The sequence below is a fragment of the Gymnoscopelus braueri genome, assembly GCF_963280865.1.
Source record: "Gymnoscopelus braueri genome assembly, chromosome: 8".
NCBI lineage: Eukaryota > Metazoa > Chordata > Actinopteri > Myctophiformes > Myctophidae > Gymnoscopelus > Gymnoscopelus braueri.
Genome location: NC_137609.1, coordinates 15,155,573 through 15,177,496, shown reverse-complemented (window position 1 = coordinate 15,177,496; position 21,924 = coordinate 15,155,573). Strand labels below are relative to the sequence as shown.

Below are 21,924 nucleotides of genomic sequence, written 5' to 3'. Positions count from 1 at the left end.
CAGATTAATCATGTCCTACACCTGGTCATACGCACGTCTCAGGGATATACAAACCCCTTTGAGAATTGCAAGTCATTTTGTGCTTACTGAAAATACGACCTCCTTTACGAACTTCATTTAAGCACAAACTGACTTGCAATTCACAAAGGGGTGTAGATGCCTCAAACGTGCAGATCACAGGTGTATATTATGACGGCTGCCAGCTGGTCATAAAACGTCAAGCGCGTTCCCGAGAAGTTCATTTGCATTGTTCCACTCCCCTTTTCACACCATAAAAGGCAACAGGAAATGAAAATCCAACTTCAACTTCACCGTACCGAACAGTGTTGCCATGTCCGCTTATTATAAGGGAATTTGGGCTTATTTTTCTGTGAAGTTGCTTGTTAATATTGGTAGTTGCGGGGTGCAGTTTTTTGGGCTTGTTTCTAAAGTGTAGTTCCTTATTTGGGCTTGCTTCACAATTGTTCAATTATTTTAACTGGTGATTCTCAAATATTTACATGTCATGGACCCCCAAATTAATAAAGGCTAATTTGTCCCTATAACCCCCATCTGAAAATGTTTTGTGCCAGCTGGAGCCCCGTAGTAGATTTGTGTTAGAATGTTTTAGAAATCTTCCAAATATTCCACATTTTATTTCAAGATTTAAAAAAAATAGCAGATCTACAAGCTCACAGCGCGTCGCATCGCGAAGCGTTGTGAGCTTGTAGATCAGCTATTTTCAATTTGCTTGTAGATTGGCTTGTAGATCGTCTATTTTCAATGTATACAGCATCTAATTTCAATGTATTCAGTATATAGTTTTAATTAAAGTGCTCATAATGGCTTAGTGTCATAGTTGCTTCTTTGGGGCTTGTTTTCCTAGATGTGGTTGCTTATTTCTCTCACAAAATCTGGCAACACTGGTGGTGTGGAGAAGTTCAACATCGTCTCTCGTTAAAAAAAAAACAGATGTCGGCGTCACATCACCTTGACAGTTAACTTGTACAGCTGCTCTGTCTGGAAGCCTTGACAGTTAACTTGTACATCTGCTCTGTCTGGAAGCCTTGACAGTTAACTTGTAGATCTGCTCTGTGTGGAAGCGGGGATCAGTTGAACGTAATGCTCTCATCATGTGTGATGAGACTAAAGAAGTTTATAGCTAACCCCACCACCAGATAATAAACTATAAACATGGAAAGGATTATATAAGCCTTTTCTACTGAACATTGCTCACCTTGACCGAGTTAAAAAGATGATGTTGAAATCCAGGGCAAAGCTACAAGTGGAACGCTGCTATCCGATTATGGACTAGAGCTTATTGATTACTTATTAATTAAATTAGTGAATTTTGGATTAATATATCACTGTCCAACGTCGGAATGGGGAATGGATTTCCTGGACACAGCTTTCATCCACTAGTTTCCTCATCAGATGGTAAATATTAGGATATTGTGTGTGGTGTTCATGTGATCAATATACAGTAGCCTACAGTAGGCTATTATAAATGAATACCGTGCAGATACTGGAGGTGCGTCTGAGCCTCTGCAGTGACATTAAGGCATCATAGCCTATTTTCATTATTATGTGACACTTTGGCTGAGATGGCCCGCTTGGGCGACACTATCCTCGATCTCCAGGCTTTTATTTTCCTTCTCGTTTTGCTCAAAAATAAGAGCCTGGACCAGCCTGTTGACGTTCCTGGCATAGGAAGTGTTTCATTTCCCCAACCAACCAGAGTGCAGTGGGCGTCGCTCCAAATGTTGTGAAGTCAGGGCTCTCAATGCTGCACATTGGGGGAGAAGGAGGGGCGCGGGGCGGGGGCTGATGGACAGATCGGTGAACCAATGGGCACGGCTGTGTTTAAGCACAGGCAAGCTAGGCAAATGCCTTTGGGGGGGGGGAAATAAATGAACCTGTAAAAAACTGAGATAAAAAATATTTATACATGTCGGCGCATATTCTGTAGTAACAGACACCCGTGCAACAGAATGTTGCAAGTTCGCTGAGGTTAAACTTGCATGGATAATGGATTACTTTCTTGACTTCCACAACTGGCTTCTGCTGTCTAGAGATGTCCAAAGTATTTAGCAGACAAACTAATGTGATACCGAAGCACCTTTTCCTAAAAAGAATAAAGGTAGAGTAAAACCAGCCATGAAAGGTTTTAAATTGAACTAAACTCTGAATGAAGGTAGAGTAAAACCAGCCATGAAAGGTTTTATATTGAACTAAACTCTGAATGAAGGTAGAGTAAAACCAGCCATGAAAGGTTTTATATTGAACTAGCCATGAAACATGGCTAGTATTGAACCGACTAGTGTCCAGTGGTGTAAAGTAAATGAGTACATTTACTCAAGTACTGTACTTAAGTACAATTTTGAGGTATTTGTACTTCACTTGAGTATTTCCAATACTTTTAATTCTACTCCACTACATCTCAGATCCAAATATTGTACTTTTACTCCACTACAATTATTTTAAAACTTTAGTTACTAGTTACTTTGTAGATTTAGATTATTACAAAACATACATTAACCACTTCAGCCCTATATACAATTTGGCCATTTGAAAATAGCAGATGTACAAGCTCACAACGTGTCGCGATGCGAGATCATGCGACGCATTGTGAGAGATCTGCTATTTTCAAAAGGTTTTTATACATTTGAAAACTTGTGAAATGGGACATTCTGCAATTTGCATAATGAGTATTTGAACGCCGACGCCATTGCTGATAGCAGAACGTTTTCGATTTCACACAAGGAATCAATGACAGTCTGAGACCATACTGGAGTACATTGCAGAGCTCCGTAGGTTAACAGAGCATTGTCAGTTTGGGGAGGGGCTATCGGACGCTCTGAGAGACAGATTTGTGTGTGGGATGCACAATGAAGGCATCCAGAAAAGTCTCCTGACTGAAGACAAACTAACACTAGCTCGTGCATCGGAAATAGCCATATCAGTGGAAACGGCAACAAAGGATGCAAGTGAGTTACAAGGCAAACACAATGAAGCAAGATCAGTGCACAAGTTCCAAACAAACCAACGCAATGAGAAAACACAGCCCTGCTTCAGATGTGGAAAAAAGTCACATGACCCTGCAGATTGTTGGTTCAAGGATAAAGACTGCAGGCAGCGCAACAAAATAGGACACATACAGAAAATGTGTAAATCAAGGTACAGTGATAGACAAGGGAAGAGAACAGGAAAGAGCAGCCAAAAGTGCATGAAGTAACAGAGACAGACTCAGAGGATTCAAATGAAGAGAATTTGGCCTGTCTTGATTTATACTCCACAGAAGATGATAACAATGAAGTCATATGGCTGACACCTAAAGTTAATGGAGTGCCATTCAAAATGGAACTGGATACTGGATCTGCACTGTCTCTCATATCCTTACAAGACTACAAGGAGCATTTCCCTAAACTGAAACTGAAACACACCAGTGTGAGACTGAAAACATACACAGGTGAGCGGATCACTCCACTGGGAAAACTGAAGGTGAAAGTGACATATGAGGGCCAAAGCGGCAACCTTGAGTTGTATGTACTTAAGTATGGAGCCGTGCCATTATTCGGACGACAGTGGTTGAGGCACATCCGTCTGAACTGGCATGATATAAAGGCCATGCAAATCGCCACCAAGGAGGAAAATCTGTGTGCAGACGTGCAACTGACACGGATAATGGATAAACATGCTCAAGTGTTCAGAGAGGGCATCGGTACCCTAAAACACATCAAGGCACGGATTGAGCTTGAGAACAATGCAACGCCAACATTTCACAAAGCTCGTCCTGTCCCATATGCCTTACGCCCTAAAGTGGAAGCCGAGCTCCAACAACTAGTGGACCAAGGAATATTATCCAAGGTGGATTGGGCTGAATGGGCAACGCCTATAGTACCTGTGGGCAAAAAGACAACTGACAAAGTAAGGATTTGAGGGGATTTTAAAGTGACATTGAATCCTGTAATACATGCAGAGCAGTACCCACTCCCACGTATAGATGATATTTTTGCATCTTTGTCACACGGTGAGCGTTTCTCAAAGATTGACCTTGCACAGGCCTATCTACAAATGGAAATGGAAGAGTCTTCACGGAAATATTTGACCATAAATACGGGCCTGTACCAGTATATTAGACTAGTGTTTGGCATTACTAGTGCCCCAGCGATTTGGCAGCGGGCCATGGACCAGGTGTTGCAAGGAATACCAAGCACTCAGTGTTACCTAGATGACATTATTGTGACTGGCCCAGATACTACCACTCATTTGGCAAACCTAGAGGCTGTTCTCACAAGGCTGGAGGAGTATGGCCTGAGAGCTAATAAGAAGAAATGTGAGTTCTTCCAAGCCTCCATTAAGTACTGTGGACACAAAATTGACAGACAGGGCCTTCACAAGATCTAATTTCTAGGTTTAATTAACTACTACCATTGCTTCTTGCCAAATCTCTCAACTGTGTTACAGCCACTGAATGCACTGCTGCAAAAGGACACCAAATGGAGGTGGACACAGGAGTGTGCACAGGCGTTCACAGCAGCAAAGCAACTGATAACCTCCAATGAAGTGTTGACACACTATGACCCATGCCTTCCTCTGCGCCTGGCTTGCGATGTGTCACCATATGGCATAGGGGCTGTATTATCACATAGGATGCCTGATGGCTCAGAAAGACCAATTGCTTTTGCTTCTCGGTCCTTAACATCTGCTGAATGCAATTATGCACACATTGACAGAGAAGCTTTGAGCTTGGTATGGGGTATGAAAAAGTTTAATCAGTACCTCTATGGACAACGTTTCACTTTGATTACTGATCACCAGCCCCTATAGTATACATCTTTAGTCCCCGAAAAGGTGTTCCCGCCATGGCAGTGGCACGCATACAGAGATGGGCTTTATGCTTAGGAACGCACACGTACACAATTGAATATAAAAGTACTAAGCTCCATGGAAATGCTGATGGACTGTCCCGGCTTCCACAAGTGAAGTCTGAAAAAGCTACTGATCCTGCTGTAGTGCTACACATGTCACAGATAGAACCCCTGCCTGTTACTAGCGCACAGGTACAAAGAGAGACAAGAAATGACCCTGTCCTAGCTAAGGTCTATGATTTGACAGTGAACTGGATGGTCAGCACACAGGGATGCCCAGCTTCTGGAGTACGCCAAACAACATAAATTCTCTGTGTGCCAAGGTTGCATTATGTGGGGGTCCCGCGTTGTTGTACCTCCAAAGCTACGTTCGAGAGTGCTTGCATCATTGCATGAAGTAATGATGTAGTTAAAATGAAAAGCCTTGCCAGAAGTTATGTATGGTGGCCTGGCATGGATAGCCAAATTGACGACCTTGCCAAGTCATGTACAGGTTGTCAACAGACCCAGCGACAACCCCAGCCAGCACCTGTCCACACATGGGAATGGCCCTCCACCCCTGGCAACGCATACATGTCGATTATGCTGGGCCGTTTTTGGATCACATGTTTTTTATTGTTGTCGACGCCCATTCAAAGTGGGCCCATTCAAATCGACGCCCATTCAAATCGCTATAGTTAAGAAAACTACTGCTGCTAAGACAGTAAACCTCCTGCGAATGCTTTTTGCTCGTGCAGGCTTGCCCCTGCAACTGGTGAGTGACAATGCCAGCTTGTTCATGGGGCAGGAGTTCCAATGTTTCCTCAAGAGCAATGGCATTAAACATATCACGTCGACCCCTTCACCACCCAGCCACAAATGGGTTGGCAGAACGTTTTATTCAAACTTTCAAACAGTCAATGAAAGCCAGTAAGAAGGAGGAAGTGCTGCAACAGAAGGTAGCCAACTTTCTTCTGGCCAACAGGAACACTGCACATGCCACCACAGGACAGACACCTGCAATGCTGTTCCTAGGAAGACCCTTGAGGTCACGCTTAGATTTGCTAAAACCAGACATTCGCAAACACGTTCAAGAAAAACAGTGTTCTCCCAGTCAGCTGCAAAGGAAGATGAGAACCTTTGACGTCGGACAGAAAGTCCTGGCCAGAGACTATCGCAGTCCCACCCAGAAATGGAGGTCTGGTGAGATACTGTCACAGACAGGACCCTTGTCGGTGTGGAGCCCAACTTGATCTGGCGCCGACACGTCGACCAACTTCTAGATGCATCCACCAGAGAAGTCACCACGGAGCCAGCGAGTTCAGATACTCCTCAGGACGCAGATGACACCTTCATGCCACCAGCTTGTGGCACTGTTCACAATGACACTCAAATTCCAGAGACTGTGGACATTACTCTTCAGAGCGTGGCTGACCCTGAATCCCCAGTATGCCACTACCCTGAAAGAAACCGTAGACCCCCTCAGAGTTTTGAGTTATAGTTAACACTGGAACTTTAACACGCACACGCACACGCACACGCACACACACACACACACACACACACACACACACACACACACACACACACACACACACACACAATTGGGCCCATTGTCAAAGAAAAGAAACAAAATCAAAGTCAAGTTTCTGTATTCTGTATCACATTCATAACTGTTTGTTATGGGGCCTTAATTTCTGTTTGGTTGAGATTGACTTAGAGTACATACAAATTAGAAGGGACGAATTGTTATGTATTTGAGTCTTGGCACTACTGTTATATTGGCAGCTCACTGTTCCTTTAAGAGAGTTGTTACGTCATCATTAGCGGACCGTGTCTGTAGTACAAGCGCGCTGAATAAGTAAACAATGGATAAACTCTCTAACCTTGTTTGAGTCGTTATTATGCTGTTTATGTAAGTGGACAAACATAACAGTGACCACCCCCCCATTTTGATTGTCACCAGTAAAGCCTGTATTTCTCCGAACATGTACAAATGCTAAATATAAGGTGTTTACCCACTTGCCCCAAATGTTAGCTAGGTGTCCGGTGTGTTTGTGTAATGTATTAATCCATATTTGTCAATAAAGAAGTGTTTTAATCCAGTCTATGTCCGATTCTGTCGAAATTTCCTAATGGGCAGTAGTGAGGGAGCGCATCAGGTGAAAGCCGGAATTACACTCAATTAGGCCTGTCCCCGACTAAGGATTTGTCTAGTCGAATCAGTTTGGCGACTAATTGCCAATAGTCGACTGGCAGTCGACTCTAACCACCCCCCCCCCCCTTTCCCGTTTTTTTTTTTGCGACTTTGGCTTATTAAAAGAGAAAGGTGAAACACCCATTTAAACAGTATGTCTTCTTGACGTGACATAAGGATGTATTTCTTTAATAGATAACTCATATCTCATAATTCTCATTCATTATTTAAGGTTTGCATTAAGTTAGTTGACCTTATGAGGCAATCAGAGGCATTTAGGCTAGGGTTTACAGTTGTGGTATCTTTAGGTATGGCCTTGGAGAGGAATAGTGGCTGTAAAATGAGTCAGGCAGTCAGGCAAAAGTGGGTAATATTAAAGATAGGGTTTATTGAAGATAAGTTTACATGGTCAGTCTAACAGGCTGTTTCTCTCTCTAGTACATCGTAGGAAGGTTCTCGTGGTAAGGCTCTGGGGCTTTGTCCTGTCCGAGGTACTTATATGTTGGTTCTCCATGTATGTGTATGTATGTGCTCTCACTGTCCACATGTGTGGGGGGTCAGATGTCCGTGCGTGGTGGAGATGCGCATACATGTGTGAGTGAGTGTGTGTGTATTAGACAAACGTGCATGGATGGAGATAGCAGTATTTGTCCTTATAAGGCATAGGAGTGAACCTGTGGGTGCGTACATGTATCGTGCATGTATGTAAACCACATGGGGCCAGGTACCGTTTGTCTCTTTTATGAGTACTTCGGCCGCGCCCACATAGCACCCGCGCCCACACAGCGATCTGTGCGCCCGCCCTGCACCCCTCCTCCTCCCCCAATGTGCAGTATTGAGAGCCCTGACGTCACAACATTTGGAGTGATGGCCACTGCACTCTGGTTGGTTGGAATACACCTAGGGCCCAGGTACAGCTGGGATGAGAGAGGAGATGTGTATGTTAGACACAATATGACTCTGAGCAGGCATCACAGTGTTTAAATTGCATCTGGTGAAGAAGAGACTTTATTTTCCTATGTAGGTAGTATTGTGTAAATACTGTATGCTTTATTGCGACGATGACACACACACACACACACACACACACACACACACACACACACACACACACACGATCCGATGGATGTGGGAGGGCTATTTTTTTTGTTTTCATAGAGCTGGTGGCGTAGTTGTCTTGCGCAATGTGGCAACCTGGTCTGACTTATAGGCGTTTGTACGTGTTTTCATTAGAGCTGGGTTCTTATGTGTGTAGCAAAATCAGTGTAAATGTCCAGTAATGTGCAACTACTACCACTGCTTTTGTATTTGAAACGTTACATTTCTCTAAATATTATAAAGTGTCAGGACAGCCTAATACAAATATAATGTATGTAAAGGCTAGTTAGGCTACTATAGGCTACAGTGAAGTGGGACTGAATGACTGAATTTTTTTGTTGTTGGACTGTCTTGGTGATTATCTGGCACAGTAGTTGTGAATTAACAAAGTGGACATTTAGACTGAATGTTTCCTTTCCGTTGTCCGTCAACAGCACAGTAGTCTGTGCCTTGACTTCAGTGCACTGACTCTCTCCCCCCCGGCCCCCCCCCCCGTGTGCTTCAACTACACGGCAAAAGGCCGTGCGTGGTTTCTGCGGAGGGTGTTATGCAGGAATGTGTGACCCTGTACAATCTGGTCAAAATGGCCACTGTTTGTGTGTTTTTGCGACGCGTTGTGGACATACTGACCTACCAACGGATATGTGTTAGAATGAATTCGATGTTTCGGTGGAGGGTGTTATACAGAAAAGTGTGACCCTGTTCAAGCTGGTCAAAATGGCCACTGTGTTTTTGCGACGCACGACACACACACACACACACACACACACACACACACAGTTTCTTGGCGTTGCGTGTGCGTTCGCTCAGCATAGTTTTTCTGCGTGCCATGGCTGCGTGCAAAGTTTTGTGTAAGTGTGTCTCTCTCTCTCTCTGTCCCCCTCTCTGTCTGTCTGTCTCTCTGTCCCTACCTCACTCGCGGCTGTGGCCGCTGTAGAGGAAAACTTTCGTGTTGTCTCTTTGTGTCTCTGTCCCTCTCTCCATGTCCATGTGTGTCTTTCTGAAGCTTGTAGATCTGTAGTCCAAAAGATGGTGTGGCTTTCTCTCCCTCACTCGCTCGCGGTTGTGACCGCTGCGCTGTGTAGATGGCCTGTGTGCTCTGCAGGGGGAGGGGCTGCTGGCAGTACATCTGATCTACAAGGCAACAGCGTGTCGACGCGCGAAGCGTTGTTAGCTTGTAGATCTGAGGGGGGGGGGGGGGAGGGGGTGAGCTGCATAGACCAAGGCAGCGCTTGTTTCTGTGTGCTCTGCAGGGGAACGAAGGTGCTGAGGTTTTGTGGCAGATGATGATGATTGGCTGTTAAAAGAACCCTCCGGAAGTAAATTGCAGCTGGCGAAGTGATTTGCATAAGTATTGGGGCATAATGCGTTTCATATAATTGTACATCCTGCAAGTACAGTAACGGTATGGGAAGCAGGTATGCTGGGAGGCAGAATATTGAGGAATTTTTGTGAAAAGTTTGGAGTCAGTTGGGCCATGGGTCTGCTTGGATACCCTCCACATGCAATCATTTTGTCTCCATGAGTTTGCTTGTCAATTATAGTGGGAGGATATGTGTGTGTGTGTCCTAACTTATATAAGATACTATGTGCGTGTGATTATGTGGGTGCGTGATACGTGCGTGTGTGTGTGTGTGTGTGTGTGTGTGTATGTTTAGGGAGTAATAGTCATCAATCTGCTAAGGAATGTGTAGGGGTGTGTGTGCGTGTGTGTGTGTAGAGGAGTGTGGGTGTGAGTGTATGTGTATGTGTATGTTGTATGTGTGTCCTCAGATACGACACAGTACAAAAAAAGAGGCCACAGTGAGCAGTTAGTTACTTACTCTGAAGAGCAAACTTTTATTTCTTTTTGGCACAGTGCTAGTTACTGTACAAAAAACTCTTAAAAAAGACTTAAACTTCAGTTCAGTTCAGTCCAAATTCCAAAACTTAAACGGGTGACACAACTGACTGTCCGCGTGTGGTGTCCGCAACTCGGCATAATAATCAAACAAAAAACAAGGGCAGCCCTACTTTTAAACTTTTAAACATATAACAACAAACTTAGTCCACAATTTACGGCAAATAAGACAGTTTGGTTAACTATATGACAGCCCTATTAACCCAGCTGATTGTCGCTGGCCTCGCTGCACATGTCGTGCGGAGCAACATTAAACATTAAATTAAATTTAGAATAGGCTAAGCCTGCCAAAAAAAACTAAAAAAACAATAATCAAATAAGAAGAGGAATACAGTAATAATAACAAAACAAAATAATAACCCTAAAATAAATAAAAGAACGAATAAAATAATATTGGGCTAATTAAACTATATGACTGACAGCCCAGCTGATAGCCCGGTGTCCGCTGCACATGCGGTGCGGAGCAACATTAAATATTAAATTACATTTAGAATAGGCTAAGCCTGCCAAAAAAATAAAACAAACAATAATCAAATAAGAAGAAGAATACAGTAATAATAATAACAAAACGAAATAATAACCCTAATATAAATAAAATAACAAAATAATATTTGGCTAATTAGGATAACAAAATAAAATAAAAATGTAGCCTAGGTAGAAAGTTTAATCAACACTTAGCATACCTAACCTGCCTGATCAAAAGAACAACTTTTTCTTTTTACTGATCTTGTGTCAGCTTGTTCAGTCTTTTCAAATTGTGTGTGAGGAAAATCAACTTGTCAACTTGGAGAAGAGCGCTCCTTGTTTTACTGATAATAAAACCTGCCTTGGAGAAGATCCTCTCTGACGGTGTGGGGGTGGATGGGATGCTGTGGATTCTTTTTGCAGCTCTTGAAAGCTTTGGGTATCTCTCCTCGTTCTTTTTCCACCATTCCAATGGTCCTGCATTGCTTTTTGTGTAGTCCTTTATATAAGCCTTCAGCTCATTTGCCTCTTCTCCTGGCTGTTCCTCCTCATCATCAACGTCCATCAGCATTGAAACCACCAGGTCCTTCTCTTTCTGTTTTTTTGGGCGGACTGTGGGGGGCTCACGCTGCGGCTGCTCCAGCTCCTCAGGGTCACTGTCTTGGCTTTCCTCACGGACACGGACAGGCATATCCGCTAGACTCTCAGCTAGATGTTCCACCGCTGAATAAGCCTCCTCCTTTTGCTCATCGGTCAAAAAAGAAAGCTTCTTAAAACGGGGATCAAGAACGGCAGCTTTAATATAAATGCTGCTCGCCAGGAGGGGCTCTTTGAGATTCCATCGTCTGTCAATCTCCTGGGTCAGTGTTGTCTTAAGGGTTTTAATGACCTTGCTACCATCATCACTCACGACGATGTGCCGTTTCTGAATATTAATGAGCATCGGAACAGTGGCGGACAGCGATGCGTTCATATCCTGCGACAAAAGCTCTGTCAGGGTGATCATTAGCTTGAGAACATTAACTATGTCCTCTGCTGTTCTCCACGGGGCTGTTGTGAGGTCAAGATCACGATCGGCCCGTTTGCTGACACTTAAATGTAACAGCACAGCAGAAACCGGCCCTCTCTGCTCTATCAAGCTCTCGAGCATCATATAGACTGCATTCCAGCAAGTCGCAACGTCTTGTGCATAAGTTTATGTTGTGGCACAGTGGGCACACCCTGACCCTGACCCTCACCCTGGCCATGCTGTTTGTCTGCAAGTGCTGTGGTTTTCCTGGCACTTTTTTTAAAAGTGAGAAACAAGTCGCCTTGCAGCAGCTACAGTGCGACTGACAGTATCTTGCTGCTTGAGAGCAGTGTTGATGCACAGTTGTAAAGTGTGGCCAGCACAACGCACTCCCCTCACTCCCCCCCATGATGGGTCTTCAGCCAGTTGATCAGTGCATTTAACAATATTTGTTCCATTGTCATGTACAATAGAAACAACCTTATTGCGTGGAATGTTCCAATCAGAAATAATATCTGTCAGCGTTTCTGCAATATGTTCTGCTGTGTGACTTTCTTCCATTTATTTTGTTTCTAACACAAAACATTCCAATCCTCTGTAATGAAGTGCACTGTAGCTGTCATATATGCCTCCATTGTCAGTGAAGTCCAAATATCTGTGGTCAAGCTGACTGCTTCACTTCTGTTTATTAATTTGGAAACTTCTTCCCTTGTGGAAGTGTATTTCTCATACACAGCATGCATGACTGTCTCCCTTTTTGGACATGTGTATCCTGGCTCCAGTGTGCGAATTAACTCTTTAAAACCTTCTCCTTCAACAATGTTAATTCATCTCATGTCAAGCGCAACAAAATTGGCAATTTTGTCCGTAATAGCTTTTCTCCTTTTCTCTGAGACTGGTGCCCTAAAATCCAATTTCGTCTGAGTCAACTGTGGGGCCGCAGCCGCTGCACTCGACGTACTGGCACTGTGGCTGAAAGCTGCGGGTGTGCCTAGAAAATAATAAATACAAATAAATCATATAAGCCCCTACATATGACTGAGATTCCATTAGAAATATTAAAATAATAAGAAATATAGGATATATATCATAATTTATTGGGAAAAAACAAGCAAGTACATGTTAAATCAGACATTTAAGGTCCTTGCACACTGGTGCGTCTTTTCGTTGCGTTTTTTTTTTTTCATTGTTTTTTCAATTTTTTTCATTGTTGTAAAAAAAACGCAACGAAAAGACGCACCAGTGTGCAAGGACCTTAACAACCCTTTAACAGTCTGCGCAACCAATTGGTAGAGCACATTTTAAGTCACTAAGTCTCATTGAAAACATTGCTGAACTTAACTCAACCTGATTGAGCCCTTTCTACCATTTGGTTGAGGTATGTTATGGCAAAAAAAGGTCCACCAGATGTCACTGTTTCCCAGTCACATGGATTCTCAGGTAGCCACTTTTTAGGAAGTGAAAATCAATTAAGCCACTCCTGAAAGGTGGGCTATTTTGGTTGAAATTTCAGAGGTAAGATTTGTTTTTTGTCATATTATCATCTCAGAGGTGTTACTGAACCTGATTATGTAACTTGATACAATAAAAAAAAATCTAATAATGGTCTAATAATTTTCTGAAAACATGCTCTACCAAACGGGTTGTTTGTCACTTTATGGTAAAAGTAGTGAAGCTAAACTAAAGTAATTAAAATGTACTATTTGCTATGGATAAATAGGGCTTCTGCTAATTCAGTGTTGTTAATATAATGCATATAATGTTATTTCATTATATTTATGTTGAAAAAAATGTATTAGTATGATTTTATTCCCATCTAAAAAAACATGCTCAACCAAATGGTTGAATTGTCATTTAGTGGTAAAGGCAGTGGTGCTGAAATAATAAATGGACCAATTTGATGATCTGAGTGATGAAGAAGATGACCAAACAGATGATGCTGATCAACTCTCACAAGCAGAAGAGACTGGGGAACATTATGGGAGACATTGATCTTTCTGACATTCTGGTACAAGACCCCAGGCCCAGCCAAGTCGAGGCGATGGTACTTTCCCCTGTTTGGATACATCCTAAACCTGTGCATCTCAAATTCCTCACTGGTCTACAAGTGGGATTGTGTTCTACTGAACTGGAAACCAATGTATCTCAAAAGGTTCTGGCTGGCAATTGTCCACAATTTGAAGCAAGTCAACAAACCAGCATTCATAGTTGGTTAGCCATCATCTTCCTCTCCACCACAGGTGCCTTTTCAGAAGAAACGCTAAACAAGACCATCACAACCACAACCAGATGTGCACTATGACAACTGTGGACATTGACCACTTCGCTGTGACAAGCAGGGACAACGCATACTCTGTCCAAAGGGTGTGTCCAGATGAAGGTGCCAGAAATGCATGGTTTTCCTGTGTTTGAATCCAAAATGCAAATGCTTCGTAGCGTACCACCAGATAAGACAGTGTATCTAATACCCCAAAACATTTGTGCTGTTGCACCACACTCAAATCAGGCACCCAGCAGCCATATTGGAAAAACTTTGGGCCCCTTCCAAAGATACTAATGAAGGCTCTGTTCCATTCTGGTCAAACAGAGTCAGGGTTCTGATATTGTGCATGTTGGCTCACTGGAAACACTCTGCTACACCAGTGGGTCTCAGAGTGTGGTCCTGGGACCCTCATGGTTTATTGAGAGGGTTCCAAATGGCCCGTTACAGGTGTGTAACACTGAGAGTGTACAAATAAGGGTACATTTGGTTCCATTTGTACTCTCTCAAAGTTTTGGGGGTCCTTGAAATTAAAATGTTTTAGAACCACTGTGCTACACTAAATGGACCAGAGCCTTCATTAGCATCATTGGTAATGCCTGTGAAGCAAGTAAGGAAGATATTTTTTTCAAATATGTCTGCTGTGCATAGAGCCTATTAGTTTGGCCTCAGGCCAGGCGTGATTGCCTAAATCAGCCAGCACCCACACCACACTGGTTTATTTTGAATGTATTTTGATACATTCGCTATGATAATGTATTTTGTTTTTGTTGATTATTTACATTCCCAACTTGTATACATAGTCAAATTCATAGACAGAGATATGTATGAATAGAAATATCTATATTTCTCAGTGAACGCATATAAATCAATGTTAATGCATGAAACTTTTACCATTACCATAAAGTGACATCTCAACCGTTTGGTAGAGGCCTATATTTGGAAAACTGTTGGGTCTGTTAAAGAAAATATAATTGATTGTTGTTACTATTGCCCCAAATAAATAAAAAATGCAAAGAAATAATTTTTCCAATGCTTTTTTCTTGGGGTGACCTTTAAAGGGTTAAGCAGCATTTTCTTTTTCGACTAGATTCGTCTAAGAGACACGCAGTCGACTCGGACCCCCCGCGACTAATTAGTCGACTATTCGACTAGTCAAGGTCAGGCCTACACTCAATGTAAACAGGAAGTAAACGAGGGGGGGAATGGCGTTCGGTCACAGGCGGGATAAAAACACTTCTTTATTGAAAAATATGGACTAATACATTGTACAAATACTCCGGACACCTAGTTAACATTTGGGCCAAGCGGATAAGCACCTTATATTTTACCTTATGTAGCGAGGTGGGGGGGCCCCAAAAATCGTGCTTTGCCTAGGGCCCATTCTTAAGTTAACACGGCCCTGCCAATGGGAATTTTTCCCCATTGGCAGAATTTTGGAAGATTTTGAACCCGCCCCTCTAGACCAGATATCAGATGCACTAGGGCAGCCGAGGGCGACACTGGCAAATACTCTGAGGGACCTAATAATTCAGCTCTAAATGCAACTGATAGCCTAGAGGGGAAAAAAAGTGGTGGAATCTGCATCATGTCTATACCTATGGTCTATTATGCATCGGCTACAAGCAATACATCGCTTGACATATTTTTGGGTGGTGAAACCGCCCCTATATGTGAGGTTTGGATATTTGCACCCCCCAATCCTGCGCTGTGATTGGCCACCAGTGTACCCCCCTAACCCTGCACCGTGATTGGCCAATCACAGTCTATTCAGGACTGTGATTGGCTAGTGAAACATGTGCATAGCCCTATAAATAGGACTATACACTTAAAAAAAACACATTTATGTTTTTTTTTAAGTTAGGGGTGTACAATGGTTGGTCCACAATATTACATTTCTTCCATCACTTCTTCCATCACTGTGATGACCACTGTGACCACACCGCCCACTTCACACTGGGTGTGATCATTTTTTATATATATGTGTTGACAAATGTTGGGTACATACTATTTTATTAGAGGTTTGAACACTGTTGTAATTGATTTTGCATGAAGAATAAAGCATTCTAACGACATACGCACAGCTTAGCTCCCTGGTAAGACAGCCTCGGGGCTGACTTGAGAACGGACGGACCTCACGCTCAAAACACAGACAAAAAAACATTAATGAATCTGACTGCTAGTGTAGGAATTGTCTTAAATGCCGGTACGATCAAAATATAGTCGTAAATTACTTAGCGAATCGGGGCCAATGTGAGTACGTGTTTAACCTGACTGACTTTGTGTAGGCCCTAGGTACTTTGGATTGATTATACATGTGAAATATAAAGCTAGGGATTTAATATTGTAGACAATAGGTGCTTAGTTCATTAAAGGAGTAGTTCACCCCAAAAAATACTTATTATATATCAATTACTCACCCAATGAAGCCTTGAATTCATGGAGATTTTTTAGTTTTTATCGCATTCCTGAGCCATTCATTTGATGACCGGTAGGAGACAACGCAAGTCTCCTACCGGGAACTCCTTTAAGAAAGGCTGGCTATAATATTCACCATACATTACATGTGAGCTACAAGCCTATATTTAAATGGTAAAAATGGTAAATGGTGCATTTATATAGCGCTTTTATCCAAATCGCTTTACATAGATTGTGCATTACATTCACCCATTCACACACACATTCATACACACATTCACACACACTCCTTGCTCATGGACAGAGGTGGACAGTAACGGAGTACATTTACTTGAATACTGTACTTAAGTACATATTCTGAGGATCTGTACTTTACTTGAGTATTAGATTTCTTTGATACTAATTACTAATTACTCGAGTACATTTCCAAGACAAATATTTTACTTTTACTCGAGTACATTTCTAGGAAGGCTGAAAATTACTGAGTACTTTTAGGTTGGCCGGTTGTTGTTTTTTTCCCCTAAAATGCAATTGGCGACACGTATTTGTCAAAGAAGGAACCCTATCCAATGTTCCCTGTAGTGTGTGCACACGGCCGAACGTTGATGCGCACACGGCCCGAACGATGAAAAAAACGCTGAAATCTGTCGCGCACAGAAATAAACATCCACATGTGCTCTAGCTCCACTCAGTTTGTGTCAGTTCAGGCTACAGGCCTTCAATTTTCTTGAAAGGCAAAGCGTGACATGGTTGTTTTTTCGCCTTGAAAACAATGCGTGTGCCTTGAATGGGGAAACGTTTTTTATTTTATTAGGACTCATAGAATCACAAAATGTCCCTGGGCTGGGACCCATTCAAATGACCACTCCTAGGTCCTAGCACCCACTAACTACATTGAAAACCTAACATCACTGCTATAGCCTCGGTCCCAGCCTCACTCATCTGCGAAGAAAAGAGGCTGGTCACGACCTAAAGCAGCGAGTGTCTAGGAAGTCCTGAGTGGACAGGATTTCCGTCGTACGCGTTTCCCCCGGAAACGATATTTTTTGACCAATCACAACACTCGTTTCATTCACAGAGAATATGAACAGATTTGTAAAGCATCAACGTCATTTCCTTGGGCGGTACTTCCACCAAATTCAACCACTTCCTCCAAGACAACCAACAGCCCAGGTCTTGCCCAGAGTGTCACTGCTACTGCTTAGATCAGTGGTTCTCAACCTGTGGGTCGGGTCCCGATTTTGGGGGGTCCCCAGATGACAGTGAAGTGACAATTTAAGGACTTTTAAGCTTGCGGTTTCCAGTTCACTCTACCCGGCCACTCTACCCCTGAGCCACTACCGCCCCAGTGTATACTGTGTATATTTCATTTGAAGACTGTTTTTTTACTGCAGCCTCTGCGTTATTTGCGGAGCCCTCTGCAACTAATGCAGAGTGTAGGAGTCAGATCACCCGATTCACGGGCAACCAACAGCAAATAATAATGGTTATTGAGGCGATTTACAAACCTAAATCAGTTTCTTTTCATCCATGGTCCTTTTCAATAACTGGAAGGGAAATGGAGGGGAAACGTGAAAGCTATATCAAAATGTATTGTGTTATATCTGCATCTGAGGTGACGGAACACCTTCTAGATTTCACTGAGTGCAGCAGGCAGGTTCCAGAAAACAGTACAGGAAAACCTTGTGCACTTTATTTGAGACACACAAATGCAATTAATTTAATATCAGTTACCGTCAGGTAATACCAGGTTTCTTATTCAAGTCTGTTGTCTTTTCTAACTCAACAATAGTTGTAACATCAGACCAGCATGAAGCTACAGACACTGACCGACCAATGTCAACTCCAACGTCAACAAGTACAGGAGTCTCTAAAGCTAAAGGTAAGCTGATACTATGAATAGATGTGCTATGAGCTGAGTTAAAACAGGGTCACATACATCATAATGAAACAGATCTAACATTCCATTCACATGATCACTTTCCATCCATATATTTTTATACTGGAAGGCTTGTTGGCTATTCCAATGATTGATGAGCCATTTAAATTCCCCCCCAAAACAGACATAGGTGAATACAAACATTTGCTAATATTCCATTAACAGGGGGATGGAAAGTCTTTGCATTTTCTTTATTTTATGAATGTTCAGAAACGTGTTTAAATGGGTTTGGCACAGCGTATCACCAAGAACTACATTTTCATTCCACTTATCTTCAGATAATCACTTTGTCGATGAACACCGGCCTGTCCTGGTTCAGAGAGTGTCCATGGTCAAACCCATCCTGGATCTGCTCCTTCAGGAGCATGCTATCGTCCAGGAGGGCTACGATAATGTGATGGTCAAGCCCACCCATCAGGATCAGATGAGGGAACTCTACAAACTCCTGAACTGCAGTAAAGCCAAAGACATTTTCTACAAAGGTCTTGAAACAAATGAGAAGGGTCTTCTTGATGAGCTGTAAGTAATACTCATTTATGTTCATCTTTAGACCAAACATTATATTAATACAAGACAATGTACCTTTTCAGGCCATGATGCTTTCACTATCATGTGTCATTCTCATTTATCCTCTTTCTATTTCCAAGAGATTCACACTTTAATGCCAGTATATTCATAAGTCTTACAATATTAATTAGAATTGTTTACCCAATATGTTCATATATCTTATGTTTGTCACTGTGGTGTTAACTTTGCATTAGGTGATCTTCAAGAGACAAAATATGTCTTAGTTATAATCTATGAATAGTATAATTAAGTTACTGACAATGTTTGGTTCTATAGTGTAATATAGGATTTGTATAGGATGGTAGATTTACTGTATATACAGTATAGTTAGTAAAAAAAAAATGAATTTCACAACAGGAACGCTCAGCCCAGTGCAACAGCTGCTTCTGTCTCAGGTCAGTGCTGTTTAAAGTCATTTATTTTTCTAATAATGATGGGTCATTCCTACTATTCGGTGCCATCTCAGCCTAGTAACTTTCTTCAAAAAATAATAACATTTTAGTTTTGTTTGATTTTGTTTTCATTGGACATTAAACTTACATTACACTTACACTCAATTACATTACATTGCATTGTATAACAGTTAACATGTTTCTGATAATGGTAGCATGTAGCATGTCAGATCATGCTGGGATAACATGGGTCCTCAGGTTTGTACAAAACACCTGGAGTAAATTAATGTAAAGTAAAGTAAGCAAAGTAAAGTATAAAAGATGTGGACAAAAATATAGCAATAATAATGTCAAGCGAAAACATGTTGTTATTCATTATGTTAACACATCATGCCGATCTTATCATTTCCCTCAATATCTAAAGGAATTATTCACTACCAAGACAAGCTTAAAACAAACGTTAAACAAACGTGTCCAATCCAAAGGACGGATAAGAAGGATTTTGAGTGTTACACGCGTCTCACAATCGTACGTGTGGATGACACAGAGATCAGCAGTGACCATGAGGTCACACAGGAGAGGAAAAAAGCAGGGCAGGAGATCCAACTCAGTGAAATCTTTACACACCCCTCTGGACAAAACAAACGCATGAGAACAGTGATGTCCATTGGCGAAGCAGGAGTTGGCAAAACCTTTCTCGTACACAAGTTTGTCGACGACTGGGCAAAGAAAAAAGATCAAGATCCCCATCTCACATTCGTGCTCCAATTCCGCCAGCTCAATTTGCTCAAGGGGCGAAAGTTTAGTTTGGCTCAGCTAATTCGTGAATGCAACTCGACATATAAATGCATCTCAGAAGAGGCTCTTAATGACATCTTCACCAAAATGCAGACGTCAGAAGAAACAAATTACGACAAGAGTCCCTGCAAAGTTCAGTTTGTCCTGGATGGTCTAGATGAAAGCCACATTAACTTAGACTTCACAACCCAGCATGAATGCTCTAAGGACTTGTCCGAGGCCACATCACTGGAAGTTCTGCTTGTAAACCTCATCGAAGGGAGACTGCTTTGCTGTGCTCGCATCTGGCTAACCACACGCCCTGCAGCAGCCAAACAGATCCCTGATAATCGTGTTGACATGGTAATAGAGGTGAAAGGATTCACTGATGAAATGAAGGAGAAGTACATCAGGAAGAGAATCGGAGATGAGAAGCAGGCCAGCAGAATCATCTCACATGTCAAAGCATCAAAGAACCTCCAAATCATGTGTGACACCCCAGTCTTCTGTTCACTCATTGCCACCGTTCTGCAGGACAAGTTGAAGACAGATGAGAGAGGAGAGCTTCCCAAGACCCTGGCTGAGATTTACAGCCACTTCATCTTTGTCCAGACAAAGAGGAAGTGGTTAAAGCATGGTGAGAGTAAAAAGAAACTCGCAGAGGCTGATAAAGCAGTTCTTCTGAAGCTGGGCAGGCTGGCGTTTGAACATCTGCTGAAAGGCCGCCTCATTTTCTATGAAGAAGACCTGGAGAAATGTGATCTTGATATCAAAGAGGGTGCACAGTACTCAGGACTGTGCACAGAGATCTTCAAACAAGACGACTATTTCTTCCATGAATCCGTCTACTGTTTTGTTCATCTGAGCATCCAGGAGTTTCTAGCTGCAGTTTACCTGTTTGACTGTTTCACACAGAAGAACATGGAGGTACTGAAGGCATTCCTGAACAACGACGATTACAAAAGCAACAGTTCCCTGTCTGACTTCCTGAAAGCTGCAATGGAAAAAACCCTGGAGAGCAAAAGTGGCCACCTGGACCTCTTTGTCCGTTTCCTTCATGGTCTCTCACTGAAGTCCAACCAGAGACTGTTAGGAGGCCTGCTGGGTCAGACAGAGAACAGTCCAGAGGAGATCCAGAAAGCCATCAACAACCTGAAGAAGATGGATCCCTGCAGTGGCTCTCCTGACCGATGTATCAACATATTTCAATGTTTGATGGAGATGAAGGCCCACTCAGTAAGTCAGGGGATCCAACAGTACCTGGAGTCAGGAAAGAAACTCTCTGAGATCCAGTGTTCAGCTCTGGTCAGAATGCTGCAGATGTCAGAGGAGGTTCTGGAGGTGTTGGACCTGCAGAAATGCAAAACTTCAGAGCAGGGGCGATGGAACCTGGTCCCAGCTGTGAGCAACTGCAAAACAGCCAGGTTAGTAGTCATGTGAATATCAACATGTTAGAGCTCCATTCACTCATATACTACTAAATACATTTAAAAAATAAACACACGCATGTGCAACATACAAACTCAGAGAGAGAGAGAGAGAGAGAGAGACATTGTGAGATTGTTGATCGGCTATTTTCAATCTACAAGCTCACAATGTTCTTGTAGATCGGCTATATTTGTGTGTGTGCGCGTGCGTGTGTGCGCAGTGTTTTCTTTGTGTGTGCTCTGTACCACTCTGTAGCTTCTCTCATTACTTTCTGCAATATTATTCATATATATATATATATATATATATATATATATATATATATATATATATATATGTGTATATATATATATATATGTATATATATATATATATATATATATATATATATATATATGTGACGGTGGCCAACTGTCACATTTAACTTGCCCACTTATACTCAAATATGGCACAGGGAGTTTGTTTATATGCTTGCATTGGGTTCACAACAATATAATATAAGGTTACACTGTTTAAAGTGCAGGGTGCGAAATTATTGTGAAACCCAAATTGAGCAATTATATTTGTCGACTACGCCACCTTTGTTTGAGGGGAAGGTCCCCTAAATATCTATATATATATCAACACTTCCTTCTAAGGCTACAC

General features: G+C 42.3%; 2 protein-coding genes across 2 annotated transcripts in view; one reads left to right on the top strand and one right to left on the bottom strand.

Moving 5' to 3' along the window:
- dchs1b (dachsous cadherin-related 1b) overlaps window positions 1-21,924 on the bottom strand; it is a 448,519-nt gene that overhangs the window by 215,386 nt on the left and 211,209 nt on the right. The gene's annotated exons all lie outside the window — the stretch shown is intronic.
- LOC308090694 (uncharacterized protein) overlaps window positions 1-21,924 on the top strand; it is a gene marked incomplete at its 5' end in the record, with an annotated part of 79,411 nt that overhangs the window by 37,106 nt on the left and 20,381 nt on the right. The window contains 2 exons of the mRNA XM_080435959.1: window positions 18,394-18,634; window positions 19,560-21,275. Coding sequence (XP_080292085.1) covers window positions 18,394-18,634; window positions 19,560-21,275 — 1,957 coding nt within the window. The remainder of the gene's footprint in view (window positions 1-18,393; window positions 18,635-19,559; window positions 21,276-21,924) is intronic.